Source organism: Rhinolophus sinicus, chromosome 15, assembly GCF_057876585.1.
Source record: "Rhinolophus sinicus isolate RSI-liver-muscle chromosome 15, RSI-T2T, whole genome shotgun sequence".
Lineage (NCBI taxonomy): Eukaryota > Metazoa > Chordata > Mammalia > Chiroptera > Rhinolophidae > Rhinolophus > Rhinolophus sinicus.
In genome coordinates this window covers 23089711-23110090 of record NC_142515.1, presented here as the reverse complement: position 1 = coordinate 23110090, position 20380 = coordinate 23089711, and the positions used below count along the sequence as shown (strand labels likewise).

Below are 20380 nucleotides of genomic sequence, written 5' to 3'. Positions count from 1 at the left end.
GGAAAACAAGATATAAAGCCAAGTGTGATGTTTGATTTCTTATTGGTAAGATGCTATTCTTTAAGGGATACCCTTCAAGATCTATGTTGGACCATGTTTTTCACTCTTAGGAAACAAGTCTGTATAAATCAGTGAGAAGAGATGGTATTTGTAATTTTAAGGACCTGAGAATTTATTAAGATGGTGTAATTAGTGGAAAAGTCCGCAGGATAATTACTCCACGGAAAAATAATTTTTTAAAACTTTTTTGAAAAGATTAAAAAATTGTTTTTCAATTACAGTTGACATGCAGTATTATATTTGTTTCAGGTGTAGAACATAAATAATTTCTTAATAATAAAGCAAAAAGAGAGTGATTAAATCAGGGATTGTTCATAATAGGAATATACACCTATACACAAATCTAAACCTAGCACAATATGGTTTTCAGAAATTCACTTATTTACTTGGGATGATTTTATTTTCATTCCAAAATGGGTAGACATTTGAGGATATTAACAGTTTATCAACTTACCAGAGCTTCAAATTTATTTCACAATATTGTTGAATTGTAATAAAATGGGAACTCCAAAGCATGGAAGATATCCAAGGTTATGAAAGTCATTTAGCAGAAAAAAAATCAGGAACAAGGATGACAGACATAATTATTTTTCAGAGAGAAAGAATTTTGGCGTAAGTCCTAAGGGTTCTGTAGTTCTCAGTCCCATTTTGAGAAATCAAGAAGATCTACAGAATGCAGATGTCTTTGAGTTACAAAAATAACCAGATGTCCTTATTAGTAGAAGCAAATGTTTGCCTCTTAGTTCACATAAAACTATATGCAGAGGATCTCTGGATGAAATATGTAAATATGGCAGTAAAGAAAATTGTGGCATGAAAGGAGCTGTCCTAAACACGTAATTGTTAGGTTATATCTCGAAAAGGAAAAAAAAAATTCTTTAAGATTTATGTAGATTTAAAGGTAAAAGAGATAAATTAAGCTACTTATGCTTTTGCTAACATGATGTGAGCTTGTTTTTTTAATAATGTACGTCTTTCTATCCCACATCCCCCTGATGAGTTTTTATTCATTTTGCTGAGCTTGTTTAACTACTTTGTACATTGTCATTGTGTTTTAAACATAGAAAACATATGCTTGAAACTCATTTTTTTCATGAATGAATGAATGATAGTCATCTTGTGTCGAGAAAAATAACCTATAGTAGTATATAAATGCCCCCTTTGCAAGCCAATTGGGATTTTAAAAATATTAAGCCACATTGTTATAAATAGATGTGGTTTGATGACTGTATTGGGATGTTAAGCAGAATAAAATGTAAAAAAATCTACTTGAAAGGGTAAGGTATGAAGTTTTTTTGTTTGTTTTTAAATTAAACCTTTAGAGTCAAAAAACCTTTAGTTTAAATGGACTATTACTTTTGATGTGGAGCATATTAACATAATTACAAACTTCTTTTATATACTCATAGTCATTGCTAAGTTGATGTTCAAAGCTTTGATTAAGAAGTCACAAAGCTGAATGTGTTCAGACAGCTGTGTAATATCTCTCCTATTCACAAAAACGAGATAACGGTTTTACCTTTTTTGTCCCCATATTTATTGGTAGAAATTTGTCCTTCTTCTATAGCTGTACTTTCAATGGCAAAATATTAAAATGCTGTATTATGATGATATTCTATAACTTGAAAGTTAACAAAAGCCATGCTGATCCTTCATGCCCTTGTCTTGTCACTCTCTGGTGCAGTTCGTCTCTTCTGTCCTCCTTATCGGAGTATCTCAGTGCTTAGTTGAGCTTGTTTATCTTACAAGAGCAGGAGGCAGGCTTTTAGGGAGTAAGCTACATGTTCCAGTGTAACAGGCACCAATGCTGTTTGACTTGAAAAACATTAGATCTCTTACATTAACAGCCCATGTCACTGTAATAGGGACTAGAGCCGGGCTGTTGTTCAGTTTTCTATTATTTTAGCTTTGAAATAACTGTTAGTGCTGCTCCAAAATCTCCGTGTTTAAAATTGTATATTGGCTGTCCCCCCAGGACTCGTAAGTAAACAAGGTGATGTGTGGCCAGAGGGAGCATATTTTGTTAGCTTTGTTTTAAGTAAGAACCGTGCCTATCTAACGATGGTTTTTGTCTGATCCCTGGTAGTGTGCTGTGTGACTTTGCTCGTGTAAATTTGCAGATCTAGCAATATCTTAAAGCAGATTTTTGTTTGTTACTAATGTGTGTGCTCAGTAACTATTAATTTTGAACTTTCATATTTTTTCTCAAATAAGAAAGCATTTAGTTTTCTCATAAAGCTTAACTTCAAATATCTGTGCAATTTCCCTAGGTAGAGCAGTTTGTACAGCAGTTGTTGCAAATGGCAAGCAAGAATTTAAGGGGTATGTTTGTTAGACTTAAATATTACTTAGCTTTATCTTAAAATATTCAGTTATTGGTCATTTCTGTGCCAGGAATAGTTTGACCGTTGGAATCAGGTAGCAGTATTTAAAGAACAGAAAATATAATTTGTAAAATCAGGTTTTTGCTTTCTTCCTTTTTAAGAGTACCTCTTATTTTAATAATGATACTAGGTTGGTACAAAAGTAATTGCAATTTTTGCAATTATTTTTACCCTTTTAAACTACAATTACTTTTGCACTAACCTAATAGAATGGCAGCTTAATATCGTACTGGTGGGATGGCAGTAGACAATTTTACTTATTCCTTTCTTCCTTCCTCTATTTTTAAGAACCTAGTTTGTTTTCCTTTTTCTAATTCTTTTTTGATATGATACAACACTACCAGGCCACCCAGCTCTTTCTTTGAATTTAACCTGAAATACATACATCAGCCAGCACAAGCATAATTGGTTGAAAGGCAGCCATCTATCTGGGGAGTTCTTCTAAATACTGAATGTGTCATGTGCTTTGACATGACATATCTGTAATATCTCTGAATACAGAAAGCACTTACTGTGTTAGCTGTAGGTGTTAAAGCAGTAGTGTGTTTTAAGAATGTGTGCTGTGCAAATTCTGGCTTGTGAGGTAATGACAAGTGTTTGCCGGCATAGACAATATATTTTTCCCCCTGAGGTCCCCACACACCTAGTTTCCCTCAAGCTCATCATCTCTGTCAGGTTAATCAATAGGCACCGTATGGCAGAGGGTCAGTAATCAGTGTCATCGTGCCTTTAAATCGTGTTGAAAATTTGCTTAAAGCCTGGGCCAATTAACATCGAGATGATGAATGGATGGGAAGATGGGAAGAGCCTGACGCTCAGGGGCTTTGTGAGGAGGAGATGCTCAGCTGTTGAGCAGCAGACACCAGCGAATAAAATCAGCCATTCATGTGAGCTCAGTCCACCCACTCTTAATGATAATGTCAATCTAGCAAAATATATACACATTGGAGTTGTCACGAGTTCATAAATCAAAGGAGTTTGTCAAAGGCATTCAGATTAACGAGGCAGCAGCAATAACAAGTCAAATTTGCATAGAGAATTGCTCGAATCTCAGTAAATTATGATCCTGTTTTTCATTTGATTATTTGCTAATGTCTCAAGAGGGAGAATGATTATATTAGCATGCAAAATCTACTCCAGAAGTAGAAATCTGAGGTATAGAAGACCAGCACACTATGGCAATTAATCAGTTTCTGCATACTAGCATAAATGCACAAGGCCCAGAAATGAACTTCTTTTTTATTATTATTTCTCCTTGCTACTGATCCAAATGGTTCAGCTTGACAGAGACTTTATATTGCTTTAACAGTGTTCTGAATTGTGCCTGCAGGCAAGACATAGTTATGCAGCTATAACCAACCTATCCATCTGCCAACCAGATTGGAATTCTCCTATCCAAGGCTTCCATTAACCCCCACTGACAGCTCCAAACAGGATTAAGAATTTGGAAGCATAAAAAATAGTTGTTCTTTGCAAACATACACAATCCTTTTGCATTTTGAGAAAGGCCACATCTGTAGTATTTTATAATTAGTGTCCGACAGTGTAGCAGGGGGAAAACCCTACTTGGCATTTTTTCAAATTCTGTCATAGGGAGTAAGACAGTACTAATGGAAGTCCTGTGTGTTTGGTTGTCCCAGAGAGTGTTTTCCATTATATCTGGTTCCTAGCACTGTGCTTGAATTGGTATATTACTAGAAAATATCACTTCTTAAAAGCTTTCACTGGTGGATCTTGTTGAAGTTTAGCAGTATAGGGAGGCTTTGAAATGGTTGTGGTTTAATAGAGTATGTCAAATGATAAACATGCTGGAGAAGCAGTGTGCATGAAAACACGCCCCCAAATATTATCTTTTGAGGACACTTGAGGTCCTCCCTAAAACTGGTTCTTGAGTAGAATTCTTCAGTCAGCTTCTGAACTTAAGTTTTCCCTACTGTATCCTAGAAAGATTAATTAAAATTTGTTTAAAGGAATGAACGGACGGACACACACACACATACACACACACACAGTTTTGTTACCTTTCGTTGAAGAGTTTGAATGATTTTTATCTATGTAGCTAAGTTACCTTTTAACCTTGTAGAAAAATAATTGTTTCTATTTTTGAAAATTTCAAATCATGTATATTTTGACGTCATAATTAGCTCCAACTAATATAAGTTAAAGGGAAAAATGTTCATTCAATTACTAATTTACCAATTGCTGTGTGATGTTTGCAACTAGCTATTAGAAATTGGTCTCAAGATTTTTTTCCTCGTGGGTTATCATTCTATATAATGATGAACAAATGATTCCTTTTTAAAATGTGTTTAAAATTAGAGTTATAATTCACCACAATTTATCTGCCTTGATAAGATGATATAATTTTCCTGGTTACAGAGTCCTCTGAATTCTCCCAGTGAAGAATGTGGCATAGGTGGAAGTGTTACTTCTAGTTTGGGAGTTGGATATTTTAGTTATAACAGATGTCTATTCAAACAGGCTCAGGCTGTGTTACACCATCCAACCTTGAGCAAGATGCTTACTCAAAGATTATTATAAGTCATTATGAGTGGCTTGACTTTTCATCACTGTGTAAATTAGTTTAGTTTTTCATTTGATTATATAATCAACTCTTAATTATCCGTGTCATCAGGAGTGTGTGTTCCAATAGATAACTGAAAACAGTAAATAAGCTACTTACTAGGTCATGGAGAATATTGCCCCAGCCATGAAACTGCTGTGTGCTACTTTCAAAACCTCTCTACTTCTTGTTTTAGACACCAAAAACCTCTGAAAAGTTAGGAATGCTTTGCTTATCCACAGAATAACTTCCTTCATAATCAAGGGTCAGCAAATTTTATCTGTAAAGGACCAGATACTAAACATTTGAGGCTTTGTGGGCCATAGGATCTCTGTCATGACTATTCCATTGTAGTGTGAAGGCAGCCATAGACAAAAGGTAAATGAATGGGAGTGGCTACATTTCAATAAAATTATTTGCAAAAAACTTGATGTATTTAGAGCAGGAGCTTGCTAACTCACACTCTAAATGCTCATGCTGGCATTGTAAGTGGTGAGGTGGTAGGGCTGTAGTTGGGTGATCATTTTGAAGTTTCTGTGCTCTGAAAATAATTTTTAAAGCTTACTGGACATTGTGGGTATAGGAATTCAATTATTTATTAAGCCCTTATTGTCTGTATACTCTTATTATCTAATGTGTTGGGAGGTAGAGGGAGCCACAAAGATTTTGCCCAGTAAGCTTTTAATCTTATTGGGTAGTTGAGAATAACATGCAAACATTATCTAACTAAGTGCCAAATTGTGTGGACCAAGATAAAAATGTTAAGGAATTTCCAGTAGAGTAAAATGGAGTAGTTGTAGTTTCTTAGAGAAGATGATAGTTGAAACTCACTTTAAGAATTGGTAGGACTTGAATATATTAATTTTCTTGCATTTGTAATTGTAGTGAACTAGACTAGAATTAAAGGTTCTTCCAGCCTGAAAATTTCAAGATCATATCACATGTTTGTGAGACTATGAAGAGACTTGCTTAATTAACTAGGGCAGAAAATATATGTTGAGGGAAATAACTTGATGTAATACAGCAGAAAATTCTGAAAGGTCTTGAAAACCAGGCCTAGAACTTCATATTTGATTTCATAGAAACAAAGAGCCACTAAAAGTTTTGAGGAAAAAAAGACCACTATGATCGTGGTGATGTTTAAGAAAGATTAAGCTGGCAATAGTATTTAATCCAACAAACATTTTAAAACTCACATTATGTTCTCAATCTTTGTGCTGAGACACTGGAAAATGAGGATGAAAAAGATACTGGCCGTTCCCTGAAGGAACTTACAGTGTAAGGTGGGGGTAGGAAGCTCATTTACATAGAGATATAACATAGAAAGATAGAATATGAAGAATAAGTGCCCAAATAGAAATAAAACGCTAATTCAGAGTAATTAATCTCAGTTGGGGGCAGGAGATAAGCATAGGCTTCTTAGAGAGGGTATCATGTTAGTTGACTCTTGAAATCAGGATTTTAGTAGCTGAGATCAGGAAAGAAGGCAATTACATGTTGAGGGAATAGAATTAGCAAAAGCACAGGCATGTTTTTCTTATTTTGGAGAATAATAAATAATGTCATATAAATGGTACAAGAGAGTTTGATGAAAAGGTAAGTTGGCATATTGTAGATGCCATACTAAGAAGTTTCGACCTGTCCTGTAGGTGAAGCTGTAAAAAGTTTTTGAGCATGCGAGTAACGTCTTTTAAGAACGATGATTCTGACAATATTGTACAGAATGGGTAAGAGGTGTTGGTGGTCTAGACTAGATTAGAGGCAGTAGAGGTGGGGGAGTAAATAATAGACTGAGGATTTAAGTGAAGAATGGAAAGAAAAGTTTGGAGGGTAAGAGCTGGCCTAGAATAGGTGAGAATGGTAAAAGTTCTTTAAATTTGGATACCTTGATTTTGAGACAGTTTATCATATGAATACTTTTTGATGTGCTCCCTTTTTCTTTTTTATTTACCCCCAGGTTTCTTCTGGAAACATTTTATCCAAAATACATTCTTGAGCTCTAATGCATGAGTTTTAGCAGTGTTTCACTTTACTGCCTTTTTCCTACCCAAACCTCTATTACGATGTCTTGCAGGAGTTACAACCAAATGCTTTCAGTTTGAAGTTAAGTTCAAAGTTGTCAGTGAGGCTTTTATTCTGCCCCTTTTAATTATACACTAGTTACGTGCAGGCCGAGATAAACATTTGAGCTAATATAAAAGGTAATAAGTTCTATAGTATCTTTTTCAGAAATATTTTAATATAATGCTACTATTTATACAGTATTTTCACTCCAAACACATTCTGCAAGTAATTTACTATAACGAAACTTTCCATCTGAGTGTTGTGAATGATTTCTGAACAGTCAGGTTTTTCTAGTTGGCTCAGGGTTAAGTGGTAGAATATAACTTTTATATTTGATGGAATTTTCCCCCCGAAATTTATTCTTCAGTTATCTGACTTCTAATTTTCTATTTCTTAACATATTTCCTTCTGTTTTGTCTATTTTAGTTGTTAATTTTTATTTTGACATACTTCAGATTTATAGAAAAGTTGGAAGAATAGTACAAAGAATCCCCTTATACTTTTTCACACAGATTCTCCACATGTTAACATGTTACCACATTTGCTTTATCTCTATACATACACATATGTATATACTCACATCCATTTTCTTACTATTTTTCTGAACTGGTTGAAAGTTACAGACATAATGACCCTTTACCCTTAATGTTTCATTGTTATGTTTCCTAAAAACAAGGACGTTCTTTTAAATAATCACAATACAAATGATCAATATCAGGAAATTGAATGTATAAACAAACTGTGTTACATTCATACAGTGATACTACTTGGCTATAAAAAGAACTGTTATTTGCAGCAACACAAATGAATCTCAAATAAAATTATATACTATATGATTCCATTTTATGACATTTTGGAAAAGAAAAAAAATAAATCAGTGATCATTCGGGAAAGGGGTTGATTATAAAGGGGCAGTGCCAGGAAATTTGGGGAGTGATGGAACTGCTTTACATCTTGATTGTGGTAGTAGTTACACAACTATGCTTTTGTCAAAACTCATAGAACTATATATACACCAAGAAAGTGTGCATTTTTCTGTATGTAAATTTTGAAAGTGAGGAAACAATCAGGAAATTAATATTGATACAATGTCCTTAGCTCATCTCTAGACCTTATTCAAATTTTTCCAGTTCCAATAATGTCCTCTATACCATTATGTCATAATACCCACTCAGCAGTTACCTATCAACATCAAATAAAACAGAGGGTCAGGAGGAAGAAAATTGTGGATATAGGCTAGATAGTTACTACTCATCCTGCTAGGCTCAGATTTTCAGTATAGAGGAGTTGACTATGAATTTTGTTTCAGCCCTCCATATAATCTCAGATCCAAATTGTATTCAGTTTTATGTCTATTTAGTTTCCTTTAACCTGAAACAGTTCTTAGTCTTTCTTTGTGTTTCATGACCTTGACATTTTTTGTTTAGTACAGAATAGTAATTTTATAGATGTCCCTCAATTTGGTTTAGTCTGATGTTTTCTCATGATCAGATTGAGGTTATGTGTTTCAGGCAACGTTACCTCAGAGGTAATAATGTGTTCTTCTCAGTATATCCTATCAAGAGGCACATAATGTTAAATTGGTGTCTGCCAGATCGCTCCACTGTAAGGTTACTGTTTTTCCTTTTGTAATTATTAAGTATCTTATGGAGAAATATTTTGACATTATGTAACTATCCTGTTACTCGTCTTTCTCCTGCTAATTTGTGTGACAGTCTTGCTTGCATCAATTAGTTACCCTTAAATGGAATTTATTGGACATAATTTAGCTTGATGACCCAGGGCAGTTGTGAACATTGCTTATTGAGATGCATCATAGATAAAGATACAAGGAATCGCTGTGCTGCTGAGCTCTCCTGGGAGGTGCTGAAGAGTGCACAGGCTTTGAGAACCACTGAGGTGACCACTTAGGTATACATGGCTATTTCATGTATATCTCTACCCTCAAGACTTAGAGCTATTCATCTCTTATTCACTGGCTTCCTGGCTCTCCTCTTCACTATTGGGAGGGTGGGTACCTTACTTCTTGCTCCTGATATCATGACTTTTTAATGTTGCTACCTCTATTTTATATAACAACAGAGTTGATTTTTTTGTATTGCTTTCCTTTCTCATGTGGTCCAGAGTAAGAAACATTGGGTTAATCTATCTAAAAAGAACTAGCTGTAACAATATTTGTTTTTTTCCTTATGTATATGTATATATCCTTTGCTCTGATGGGGTGGAGAAGGGAAAGGAGCTCCTCTTCAGCATTATGTCCTGCTGTCAGGCAGGAGAATTTTCCTTCTCCTTTCATACCTTAAACATTGTCATAATACCCCCTCAGTCATTCCCCATCTATGTAAATCAAAGAAAATAGAGGGTCAGGAGGAAGAAAATTGTGGGTATGGGCTAGATAGTTACTACTCATCCTATGTTTATAAAAAATGCAATACCTGTGAAGTGCAATAAAGAGTTGTGTCTTTATACAAATTGACCTTTGCCCTCCTTTGATATTTTATAATGGCATACATTGCTAGTTTCCTTATTTGTAATGCTTTATACTCATTAACTCAACTATATCTCTCCCTCATTTTTTTGTAGGTAGTCTACATTACTTCTTTTCAAAACGGGGAGAAAAACCGAACTCTTAAGTTACTGAGCCTCTGTCCCTTGCTTGTACTATAGCATGTGTTTTCTTTGTCTTAATTTTAGGGACCTTTACCTTAAAGTGATCATCACAAATGTAAAATATCAAGTTAAATTTCATAAGCGATTTTTGCCCAAAAGGAACACCTTAGTTCCAGCCGTTTACAAAGGAACAGTATTGTCAGGCCAAGTAAAGGGGACACACGAAGCCCACAGATGTTAGCTACAGAGGTGCAAGGGCCTTAAAATGACTATATATATATATAAAATACTATTTATCCTTTAATATCTTTAAAATATAATATTTGATACATACCAAAAAAGTATAACTAATCCAAATTTAAAACACAGTTATGATCCTATACTGTACTAATGATTTCATACCTGTATACAAATTTTCAGATAAACTCATGTGTAGAAAAGAATTTCTCAGTCTAAAAATCAAATAACTCCCCAGTTAGAATGTGATGAATATATGTAATGTAATATCAACTGTACATTGTTAAATACTAACATTACAAATATAGTTGTGGAAAATAGAACCCAAATAATTTGTATTTGGATTTCCTATATTTTGCCTTGCAGATAATGATATACATGATTACCAGATTTTTTTCAATTATTTTTTATTGTGGTAAAATATACATAACAAAATTTACCGTGCATAAGTGTACAGTTCACTGGTGTTAAACACATTCATAATGTTTTACAACCACCACCCCCATCCATCTCCAGAACTTTTTCATCTTATAAAACTGAAACTCTATACCCATTAACGACTAACTCCCCATTCACCCTTCTCCCAGTCCCTGGCAACCACCGTTCTATTTTCTGTCTCTGATTTTTACTATTCTAAGTGTCTCATATAAGTCTAATCATACAGTATTTATCTTTTTGTGACTGGCTTATTTCACTGAGCACAACGTCCTCATCCACGTTGTAGTATGTGTCAGGACCCCCTCCTTTTAAGGCTGAATACTATTCCATTGTGTATGAGTATATATACCACATTTTGCTTATCCCTCATCCATCAATGGATACTTGGATTGCTTCCATGTTTTAGCTATTGTTGATACTGCTATAAACACGGATGAACAAATATTTCTTCAAGACTCTTTCTGTTTTTTTGGGTATATACCCAGAACTGGAATTGTTGGATCGCGTGGTAATTCTATTTTTAAATTTTTGAGAAACCACCATACTTTTTTCCATAGCGGCACACTTCCAAAAATGTACCATTTTACATTCCCACCAATGGTGCATAAGAGTTCCAATTTCTCAGCACTCTTGCCAATACCTATTATTTTCTGGGTTTTTTTATTTGTTTGTTTGATAGTAGCCTTCTTAATGAATGTGAGGTGGTATTTCCTTGTCGTTTTGATTTGCATTTCCAAACTGGTTAGTGATGTTGAACATCTTTTCATGTTCTTTCTGGCTATTTTAGGGAAATGTCAGTTCAAGTCATTTGCCCGTTTTTGAATTGGGTTGCTTATTTTTGTGTTGAGTTTTACAATTTCTCTATATATTCTGGATGTTAATCCTTTATCAGATATATAATTTGCAAATAATTTCTTCCATTCTGTGATTGCCTTTTTGCTCTGTTGATATTTAGAACTCTGAACTTGCTTTCAGTTGGACTGTTCTTTTCCCTCTTAAGTATTTAAAAATCTCATTGACATTTTTAGGGTCTTCTAGCAGCTGTTTGAGGTGATAGTGGCAAGAATGGACCCTAATCCTGAACCACGGACTGAATGCTGTTTTGAGCTCAGTACTATGCTTTTTCAATAAAGAAAAGAAAAGCTAATCTGAGAAGAGGAAGAGAAAGAACTATTTTTTTAGGATCCAGACTTTGAGAACTTGTACTGACCAAACATTTACTGTCATTTAAAACTAATTATTAACAAGCAAAAGTAATAATCATAGTTAAGTTATCAGCTAAGTGTAGACTGGAGCTTTCTCGTGTCCAGTGTCAACCTGCATCTTCAAAGAGCAATAAGCCAGACTAATAATGAATATGATCTGCTGGGTAGTGCTTAAACATGGACGAAATGCTTCCCACATAGATCCCTATAGACACATACATTTATTTATATACATAGGCATATGTTTTCCTTTACATAAGTGTATGTCTGTATGTATATAAATCTTCAAATGAATAAATGCATAAATATACATGGTATTCTAGCTTACAGAATTAGAAATGTAATTCAGTTTACTCCCACAGAATAAGATTGAAGATAATGAGAACTGAATTAAAGCTTACTTTCTTTCACAGAATTCCTCAGAGAGAGAAGACTGTAATAATGGCGAACCCCCTAGGAAGATAATACCAGAGAAGAATTCACTTAGACAGGTATGAAATTCAGTCTTACTTAAAATAAAAGGCTACCAACAACAAAACAAAAGACAGGAAACCCTCAATTTGCCATTCATTAAGCACAGGATCTTAAATTAAGAGTACTCTAAAATTGGTCTGGCTATAGCCATCAATTTCAATCAGGTAACGTTTTTCCCCCCAATCATTTCAAAATATTCTAGGTATACAAGTATGGGACAGTCAATTGCTTATGTGTATTAAAAACAAAATCAAATAAAAGGTTTCATGTTTAGGAAAAGTAACTTGAAATGCTTCTTAAGTGCAGATAGTAGAATAATTGACTTTAAACCTTATTTTCCTTTTAAGATTCTCGACACACTTAAAAAATTAATAATCAAAAGGGATCTGCCTACAGGGAAGTTAGCTCCTTTTAGTCTGAGCAATATCTGTTTGCTTTTTCTAGAAGTAAAGGCCGTTATTGATGAACAACTTAACAAAATTTTTTTTACTCACCACTGTCCCCACACTTTCCAAAGATAACACATTTTACTTTGAAAGTTCAATTCCATGGTGCTTTCTTTTTAAAATTAAAATGTCCAAAAACATTTCATCAAAAAATGGGCTCTTCTCACTTCCTGTAACAATCTAACATCTTCCATCTCCCACTGGCAACAAAAACAAGTTCTTGTTGCCAGAGAATAGGTATACCACCTATTCATTTTTAATATAAAAATTGGATAGGATAAATACCAGCAGTAGAAAAAATAATTGTAATTTACTTGCATTTATGGCATTATTCTAAGAAAAGGAGCTCTAATATTTGTTGAGCACCCACCATGAACCTGATACTTACTACTTCATTTAGTCCTCTCAGTAACCTGTAAAGTTGCTCGATATGATTTCCAATTTATAGATGAAGAAAAGGGAGGCTCAGAAAGGTTAGATGGCTTATTTAGCTAGTCAGTGATTTAAAACCCAGATCTCAGTGTTGCCAAAGTGTTTCTACTTCTGCCTCTAACTCGTTTGTATACAGTCTTAATTTAGGGGTAAAGTACTTGAAACTGTGACACACTCATTTTTTATTTACTGTATGTTATTGGATGAACACTTTTTCAGTTTTTTGTTTGTTTGTTTGTTTTTACTTTTTCAGTTTTTATGAAAACAATTGTAAGTACAATTGAATCAGTTCGGGAAGCTCTGCAAAAAAACTAAATGATCAATAATTGATATTGTGCAGTTACAACTTTAACTATTTGGAGATAAACACCTGGTCTGTAAATGTAAATAAATAGAACAATATTGAATAAGATAAATTTGGAGGTGGAAGCACTCTGCCCACCGTGTAGAAACAACTGTCAGAAAACAATGACACCACAAAAAGTTTTGGCAACTTTATTTAAGCTAACAAACGAATTTTCACTCTGCAAAGTTATAAATTAATTTTAATAGGCTGATCCAGATGGTCCATTTGGAAAATGGATAGGCTGATCTGTTGAAAATTAAACTAAATTTATCTCTCTCATACTTCAAACTGAAGCAAGAGAGAGAATCGTGCCTATTAAGTCCAGCACATACAGATGGACCAGCAGGTCACACATGGGACTAATCTGATTCATTTTAAAAATAAATGCATACATTATTGAATCATTTTCTACTTGCAAGATCTGTTGTATGCAGTATTTGAAAGAAATTTAATGTGTTTTTTTTTTTCACTGCTTTTTAGCAGGTTCGCTTCACCCCCTCCACTTTAATTTAACCATTTTTGTTTTTGTTTTTGTTTTCCTCCTAGTGCTCCAAAATGATTTTTCGGATATCTGTCAGTGTTGAGATCCAAGCTCTGGAGATTAATTAGGTCATGAGGCTTTCCCCCCTCCTTTCTTTGTAAAGGGTTTTATCTCCATTCTCTTTGTGAAGAGCATGAACTCAATGTTCTTGGAAAGAGAAATGGCCTTTAGAAAGAGGGAAGTAGGAGATCCTCCTGGGGCTCTCAGAGCCTTTTAGCTTCTGGGTGTTTTAACAGCCCCATGAATGCAGATTTGTAAATTTATTGCAGTGCCATCTGGTTTTTTGCTCGAACCAGATTACTCTTGGCTTGTGTCTGTCTATTGTGGTGGTCACTCCCTAGGAGCTTGCCCTCTCAATCTTGGGGAAGAGTGATGAATAGCGGGGGTCAATGGAAGCGGGTCACAGGGCAGCTGTCCAGGACTGCCCTGAACTTGATTACCCCACTGCTGATTTTTCAAATGTAGGACATATTATGTAAGCTGTTTAAACTCCCTTTTCTCTATTGCATATGACAATAATGAAGTGCCATGGGCTTGTTTCTTCCCCACTTTAATAAAGTTCTGTAGATAAAAAGGTGTCAGTGCTGCCTTTTACCTAGTGTCGATGTAAGTAGGATTTGTATCGTGCAGGCCAATGTCTTAATTCAAGAGTTATTTTGTAGATATTTCTAATGGGATTTCAGGAACTCTTTCTCCATTGATCTTAAGATGCTCAGTTATATTCTAACAAGTTTAGTAATGTTTTGAACTAATTTTATAGTTTACGTGTTATTCTAAAGTACAGTTTTACCATTGTTGATAGAATATGACCATTGTGTTAACTTGGAGAGTTATTTAGTTATTGGAGGAGCTGAAAGAAGGGTTATCACTACAGTTCTTACAGACATTAAAAGGATAATGGAATATTAAAAACAACTTTAAACCAAAAATTTGACAATGTAGATGAAATGGACAAATTCCTTGAAAAATACAATTCACCGAAAGCAACACAAGGTGAAACAAAGTTTGAATAACCCTATCTATGACTATGAAAGAAATTGAATTAATTATCAAAAGGCCCATATGGTTTCACTGGTGAATTCTATCAAACATTTAAGGAATAAGTAACACCAATCTTATAAGAATCTTTCAGAAAATAGAGAAGAAAAGAACACTCACTTTCTGACTTATATTATGAAGCCACTATAACTGTAATTCCAAAACCTGACAAAGACATTAGCAGAAAAAGAAAATATTGAAGGAGAAAGTCAGGGGACACCACTCCCCGCATCACCCGGTCATTATGTGTACCTGCTTTTCCATTTCATTTCCAATATCAGAAGGCAAGAGAATTGGGAGGTTAAGGGGGTGAAAAGCAGTGTATTCTTTTAATTTTCTGAGTTTCAGAATAATCTCACCTCTTGGCATTAAGAAGTCAACTTTTATTTAAAGGATGTACAAAGTAGCTACAATTTTTCTTTCTACTTTTATTCCTAAAATGTGAAGCCAAGGAAACCATAGCAGCTGTTTTTATGGCCTTTATTCATATCTGCAAACAAGGGCAAAGGCCTGGGAGGACACATGAAAGTACTCATTACTTTTTAAAAATGTAGCCTTACAACATGCAACTCCTTCTTTGCTTCACATTGGTGCTAATAGGATCTGTCAGCCCTGCCTTTCTCTGTAATTGAGTAAATTGTGACCTCTGTCTAATCCTTTCCCCATCCCCCATTCTCTTTGTGTATGTGTCCACTTACCATCCTTGAGAACGTGGGTAGTGATAAATAAAGCATTGAGTAGACCTCTCTCAACGCTTTGAAAGCAGCATGATGCCAGCCCTCTAGTTATATTTCTTTAAGTGTTTATGTTTTTCTGTATTCTTTCTCTTGTGTAGCTGGAACCCTGGGGATGCAGAGCCATGAGAGAGGCCAAGAAGCTAACAAAGTAGCTGTCTCCCTTGTTAGCTTGTTCCTTTATTCTTTAAAAACAAGATAAAAACCATCTGGCTCAGGGCGGCACATTTTCCTCCCCCATGCACCTCTATAGATGGAGGTTTCACCTGCAGTGAGGGTTTACATTGATTAGGGAGGGAGCAGTAATTCAAGCTTCCATCCTCTTCAAGGATACTTTGCAGTCTTTAAAGGTGCTGACCCACTGAGTTAAACTGTCAAGGGAGGATAAAAAAGTATCTTCATCCCAGGAGGTAACAGCTGCCAGGTTTTCAACACCTTGTGCGCTGCTGGAAAAATGTCACAATTGTCAGCTGAAAGAAAAATGGCTCTGTGGTCATCTTCTGTTAATGACTGGGCCTTATAGAGGAACTACATAAGTCTTTAAAAGGAGTAAGTAGCTTTTTCCCTTGCCTACCATGCCCCTTCCCCCATTCCTATGTTGTTCTAAACATTACTTTTGCATAGATCTACAAAAAACTGTGGTAAAGAACTTAAAGTGAAAACAGCCCAGTATAAGCATGGATGTGATTGGCATAGCTCCTTTATACAGTTGGATGAGTAGGAGGAAAAAGCACATCACTGACACAGAAAATGACATTATAGTGTGTATTAACAAAACAACAAAAAGTCATTCGTAAGCCAGTGAACTGAGAGAAAACATACTGTATTTCTGCTCTTTAGAGGACAATTTGTTTTCAAGCAACATCCAGATGGGTAAATACCACATTTCTTTCTTCAAGAAGTCACTTCTTTTCTTTCTTTAAAAACAAACAAACTCACTGATTTACTTCCTTTAATAGCTCTGCAGTGTTTATATATGATGGCATTCCCTTCTTCTGATTTGATTGATGAGGGGGAAAGGTTTAATGAAGTCCCTGATATCAGGCAAGCAGGGTTTTTTTTTCCTATTTGTTTTAGGTTAGTCATTTTAATTGTATTGAGTAATTAGAAGGTACACACAGCCAAGGGAGCTTTGTTCTGATAATTGCTCAAGAAAATCCATTCTCTAGCTGTTGTTGCTTTGTGTTGAGACATTTCTCCCCCTAGTGGCAATAGTAAGCACTTTGACTTGGCAGTAGGTAAGGTGTAATTGCAATATGACAAACTATGCTTAAGGGACTATCTTGTAAATACTTTAGTTTGGGGTTTGGCATTATTTCATTATATATGTGTGCTTTTCCCCCCTATGAAACTTCCTACCTCTCTTTTTTTTTTCCTGAAGTGCTTTGGGCTTTGGATGGAAAAAAATTGCCTGAGCTGTTTATTAAAAAAAAAAAAAAAAATCACAGTGCATCCTGGGTAATGTTTTGCAGCTTGACTTAATTTTAGTCATCTGTTTTAATTACCTATTTATAAAAATGCTTTTGCATTTGTAGACATTATTTAATACTTTGGATGAAGCACCTCATTTGAAATAAATAAATAAATTGTATTTATTTTAAACAGTTCATGGAAAAGACCTTAAAGGTAATTAATGTAGGTCTCTTAAGTAAGACAAAAGTGATCTTTCCAAGTCTGATGAAGTGATTTGTTTATTTAACTTCCCACCTCGGCTGAATCCTTCAGAGTCTAATAACTTTTTCTAAAAACATGGTTTAGCAATTTGTGTCTAGCTACAAAAACCCTTCTTCAAAAAGAAGCAATGTAATAACCAGCTTTCTTAAAATTACTTTGAGGAAGTAAGACTATATAGGGGGTTGGTGTTTTGTTTTATTTTTATTTCAGTGTAATCATTCTTTGATAAATTGTGTAATCACTGACTTAGAAAAAATATTATTGAACTCCTGGGTTGCAATGACCATAAAAAGTATATTTTCATATAGAGACTTGAGATGTTGTGAATAAATTATAGAGGAAACAGCTTATATGCTGGTCGAAGTCCATATGGGCCCAATTCATTTTTTGTTCAGTGCTAAATCTGGATGTACCATTTAAAAAAAGAAAATAAAATTAGGTGGGGGGGAGCCTATTGTGCCCAGTTGTATGAGTCCTTAAAAAATCTGCCCTAAGAGCAACATGGAATGAGATCAGATACAGCTTTGCATCTATTGAATGAGATTCGGTAGATCTGTGTGACATTTTTAAAGCCCAGTTCCAGCTTTCCTAGATGTCGCTTTGTAGTTTGCTTTCTCTATCCCATATTCTAGCTGGGGACTTGATTTGATGTTACCATATATCTGAAGGTCCCGTCTCCTCCCTCCCCACCCCCTACCCCCATCACTAGCCATTTTCATTATAGTATATCTTGTTTTGCTATAGGGCTGATGAACAGATTTCTTAAGCAGCTTTTTGCAAGGTTAAAAGAATGCAGCCTGGTAACAAGTTTGTGTCATTTTAAATATATACCTTCTAGTAAATAAGGAGAAGTCTGGCAATCAATCCCTTTTAGTGTGTTATATGTTTCACCTGACAACTAAACCTTCTATTGATTAGCCATTACTTTGTTAGATAATCCTATGTCATTGAATCCATTGTAAAAAATTAAACTCTTTAAAATGTTTTACCCTAGCAGCAGTGTGAAAATTGAAAACTTGTTCAGAATTACAGCCTGCTTTCACAAAGAAGGTAGTTTTCAGCAAGGCATCTTACTGGTTTATGCTTATGTGTTTTATATGCAATATAAAAACATATTAAAATACTCCAACGCAAAACTCTCTGCCTCTGGTTCAGCAGTGAAGCTACCTTTTCAAACGTTGCATGGGGACAGAGCTCGTCTTGCCTGTGGCTATTACACTCACTAGTTTAATTTTAGCCTGGAAGGAGTCTTACAGTGGTAAAATATTGAATGTAAAATGCTGAATTTTTTGGCCTTTTTATCCCAAAGTGATCTAAGGACTGGGACAAGTTTTAGTTTTCTAATTTATGTGACTTCCCTGGGAGATAAAGAAGATCCTATGCCTATTTTACAGATAGAGTGTCCAGAAAATAAAAGCCTGTATATAGCCTTACTCTAGAAACTCCCACAAACCTACAGTAGATTTCCTGAATCCTTCTAATGTTCTCGTGAGTGTGTTATACTCATTTCTGAGGGGAGAAGGAATTTTGGAGGAAAACAAATTAGTTTTCCTCCTGCCATGACTTTTTCCCCCCAGAAAAATAGCATAATGTTAAGTTGGTGCAAAAGTAATTGTGGTTTAAAAGGTTAAAAATAATTGCAAAAAACACAAACACATTTACTTTTGCACCAACCTAATATTTTTATTAGCTGGACAAATCATTAGCACTTTTTCACCTAAAATGTTAACTCCATACTTTTATATTTTTATTGAAATGAAATTTGTATACAGTGAATTATATAGATATTAATTGCATAAGCCAGTGATTTTTTGATAAATTTGTACACCGTGTAACCACCACCCTAATCAAGCTATAGAACACTTTCATTACCCAAGGAAGTTCTCTTGGTCTCCTTCCTAGCCAGTTTCACCACCTCCAGTGAATCAAACATGATCAGCTTACTGCCATAGATTAGTTTTGCCTTTTCTAGAATTTCATGTAATAGAATCACATTTTTTTGGCCTATCGCGCGGTATGTTTATGAGATTCATCTATGCTGCTGTATCAGTAGTTTATTTTCATATAGTATATTCCATTGAATAAATGTAGTTTATTTTCCATCCTTCTTTTGATGGATACCTGAGCTATTTTCATTTTTATAAATGAAGTTGCTACGAATGTTCTTATACTCATGTAAAGCTTTTTTGTGAGCATGTGTTGATACTTATTCATGTGCTGATTGGCTATTCAGATATTTTCTTTTGTGATGTATGTGTTTAAGTTTTTCGCCATTTGAACAAATTTCATTGTCTTACTAAGTTGTGGAACTCAACGGTATTGAGTTCTAGATACCAGTGTCCTTTGTCAGATATGTGTTCTGAATATTTTCTCACAGTCTATGCCTTGCCTATTTATTCATGGTATGTTTTGATGAGAAGTTTCTACTTTTTAAAAAACCATTTAAAAAATTTTTCAATTACAGTTGACATTCAATATTATATTAGTTTCAGGTGTACAGCATAGTGGTTAGACATTTATGTAACTGATGAAATAAGTTTCTAATTTTTGAATGTAGTCCTGTCTATCAGTCTTTATCCTATGATCGTGAAGATATTCTTTTAGAGGCTTTGTAAGTTTTAGCTTTTACCTTTGAGTCTGTGGTCCAACTTAAATTAATTCTTCTGTGCTGTGAAGTAAACTTGGGATTCCTTATTTTCCCCATGCCTTTTTTTTTTTTTTTAACAATTAACTTCATTTTGCTTGTAATAACAAAGATGAAATGTCCCCATGCTTTTTTATTCAGTTGTTTTGGCACCATTGTTGAAAAGACTTTTCTGTCCCCATTGAATTACATCGGTACCTTTGTCAAAAATCAGCTGGCTGTACAAGTGGCTGAAACAATTGGCTGTGTAAATCTATTTCTGAAGCTCCTAGAGAACAGACTGCTGTCGCATGCAGAGCAAAGGGTGACTGTGGCTGAGGCACTGACCAACTCCTACTTCAGGTTCGTGCATGACACAGAGGACAAGCAGAGGTCCTTTATTTTGAAAGGTGTCCGTCCTTACACCAAATAGAGTCAGCCTTCCAGCCTTTGGTATCCACGAGTTCCGCATCCACAGATTCAACCAACCATAGGTGGAAAATATTCGGGG

At 34.9% G+C, this 20380-nt stretch overlaps 1 protein-coding gene across 12 annotated transcripts in view; it reads left to right on the top strand.

Annotated features, from left to right (window-relative positions):
• Positions 1-20380, top strand: part of BTRC (beta-transducin repeat containing E3 ubiquitin protein ligase) — a 167740-nt gene that overhangs the window by 76824 nt on the left and 70536 nt on the right. For 5 of the 12 annotated variants that reach the window (XM_019724949.3, XM_019724946.3, XM_074339158.2 and 2 more), the window contains one exon: positions 11975-12052. The exons of 5 other annotated variants lie outside the window; for them this stretch is intronic. In XM_019724949.3, coding sequence (XP_019580508.1) covers positions 11975-12052 — 78 coding nt within the window. Of the gene's footprint in view, positions 1-1901; positions 2054-11974; positions 12053-20380 lie in introns of those variants that run through there. 2 more of the 12 variants (XM_074339161.2, XM_074339162.2) reach the window with 2 other exon arrangements.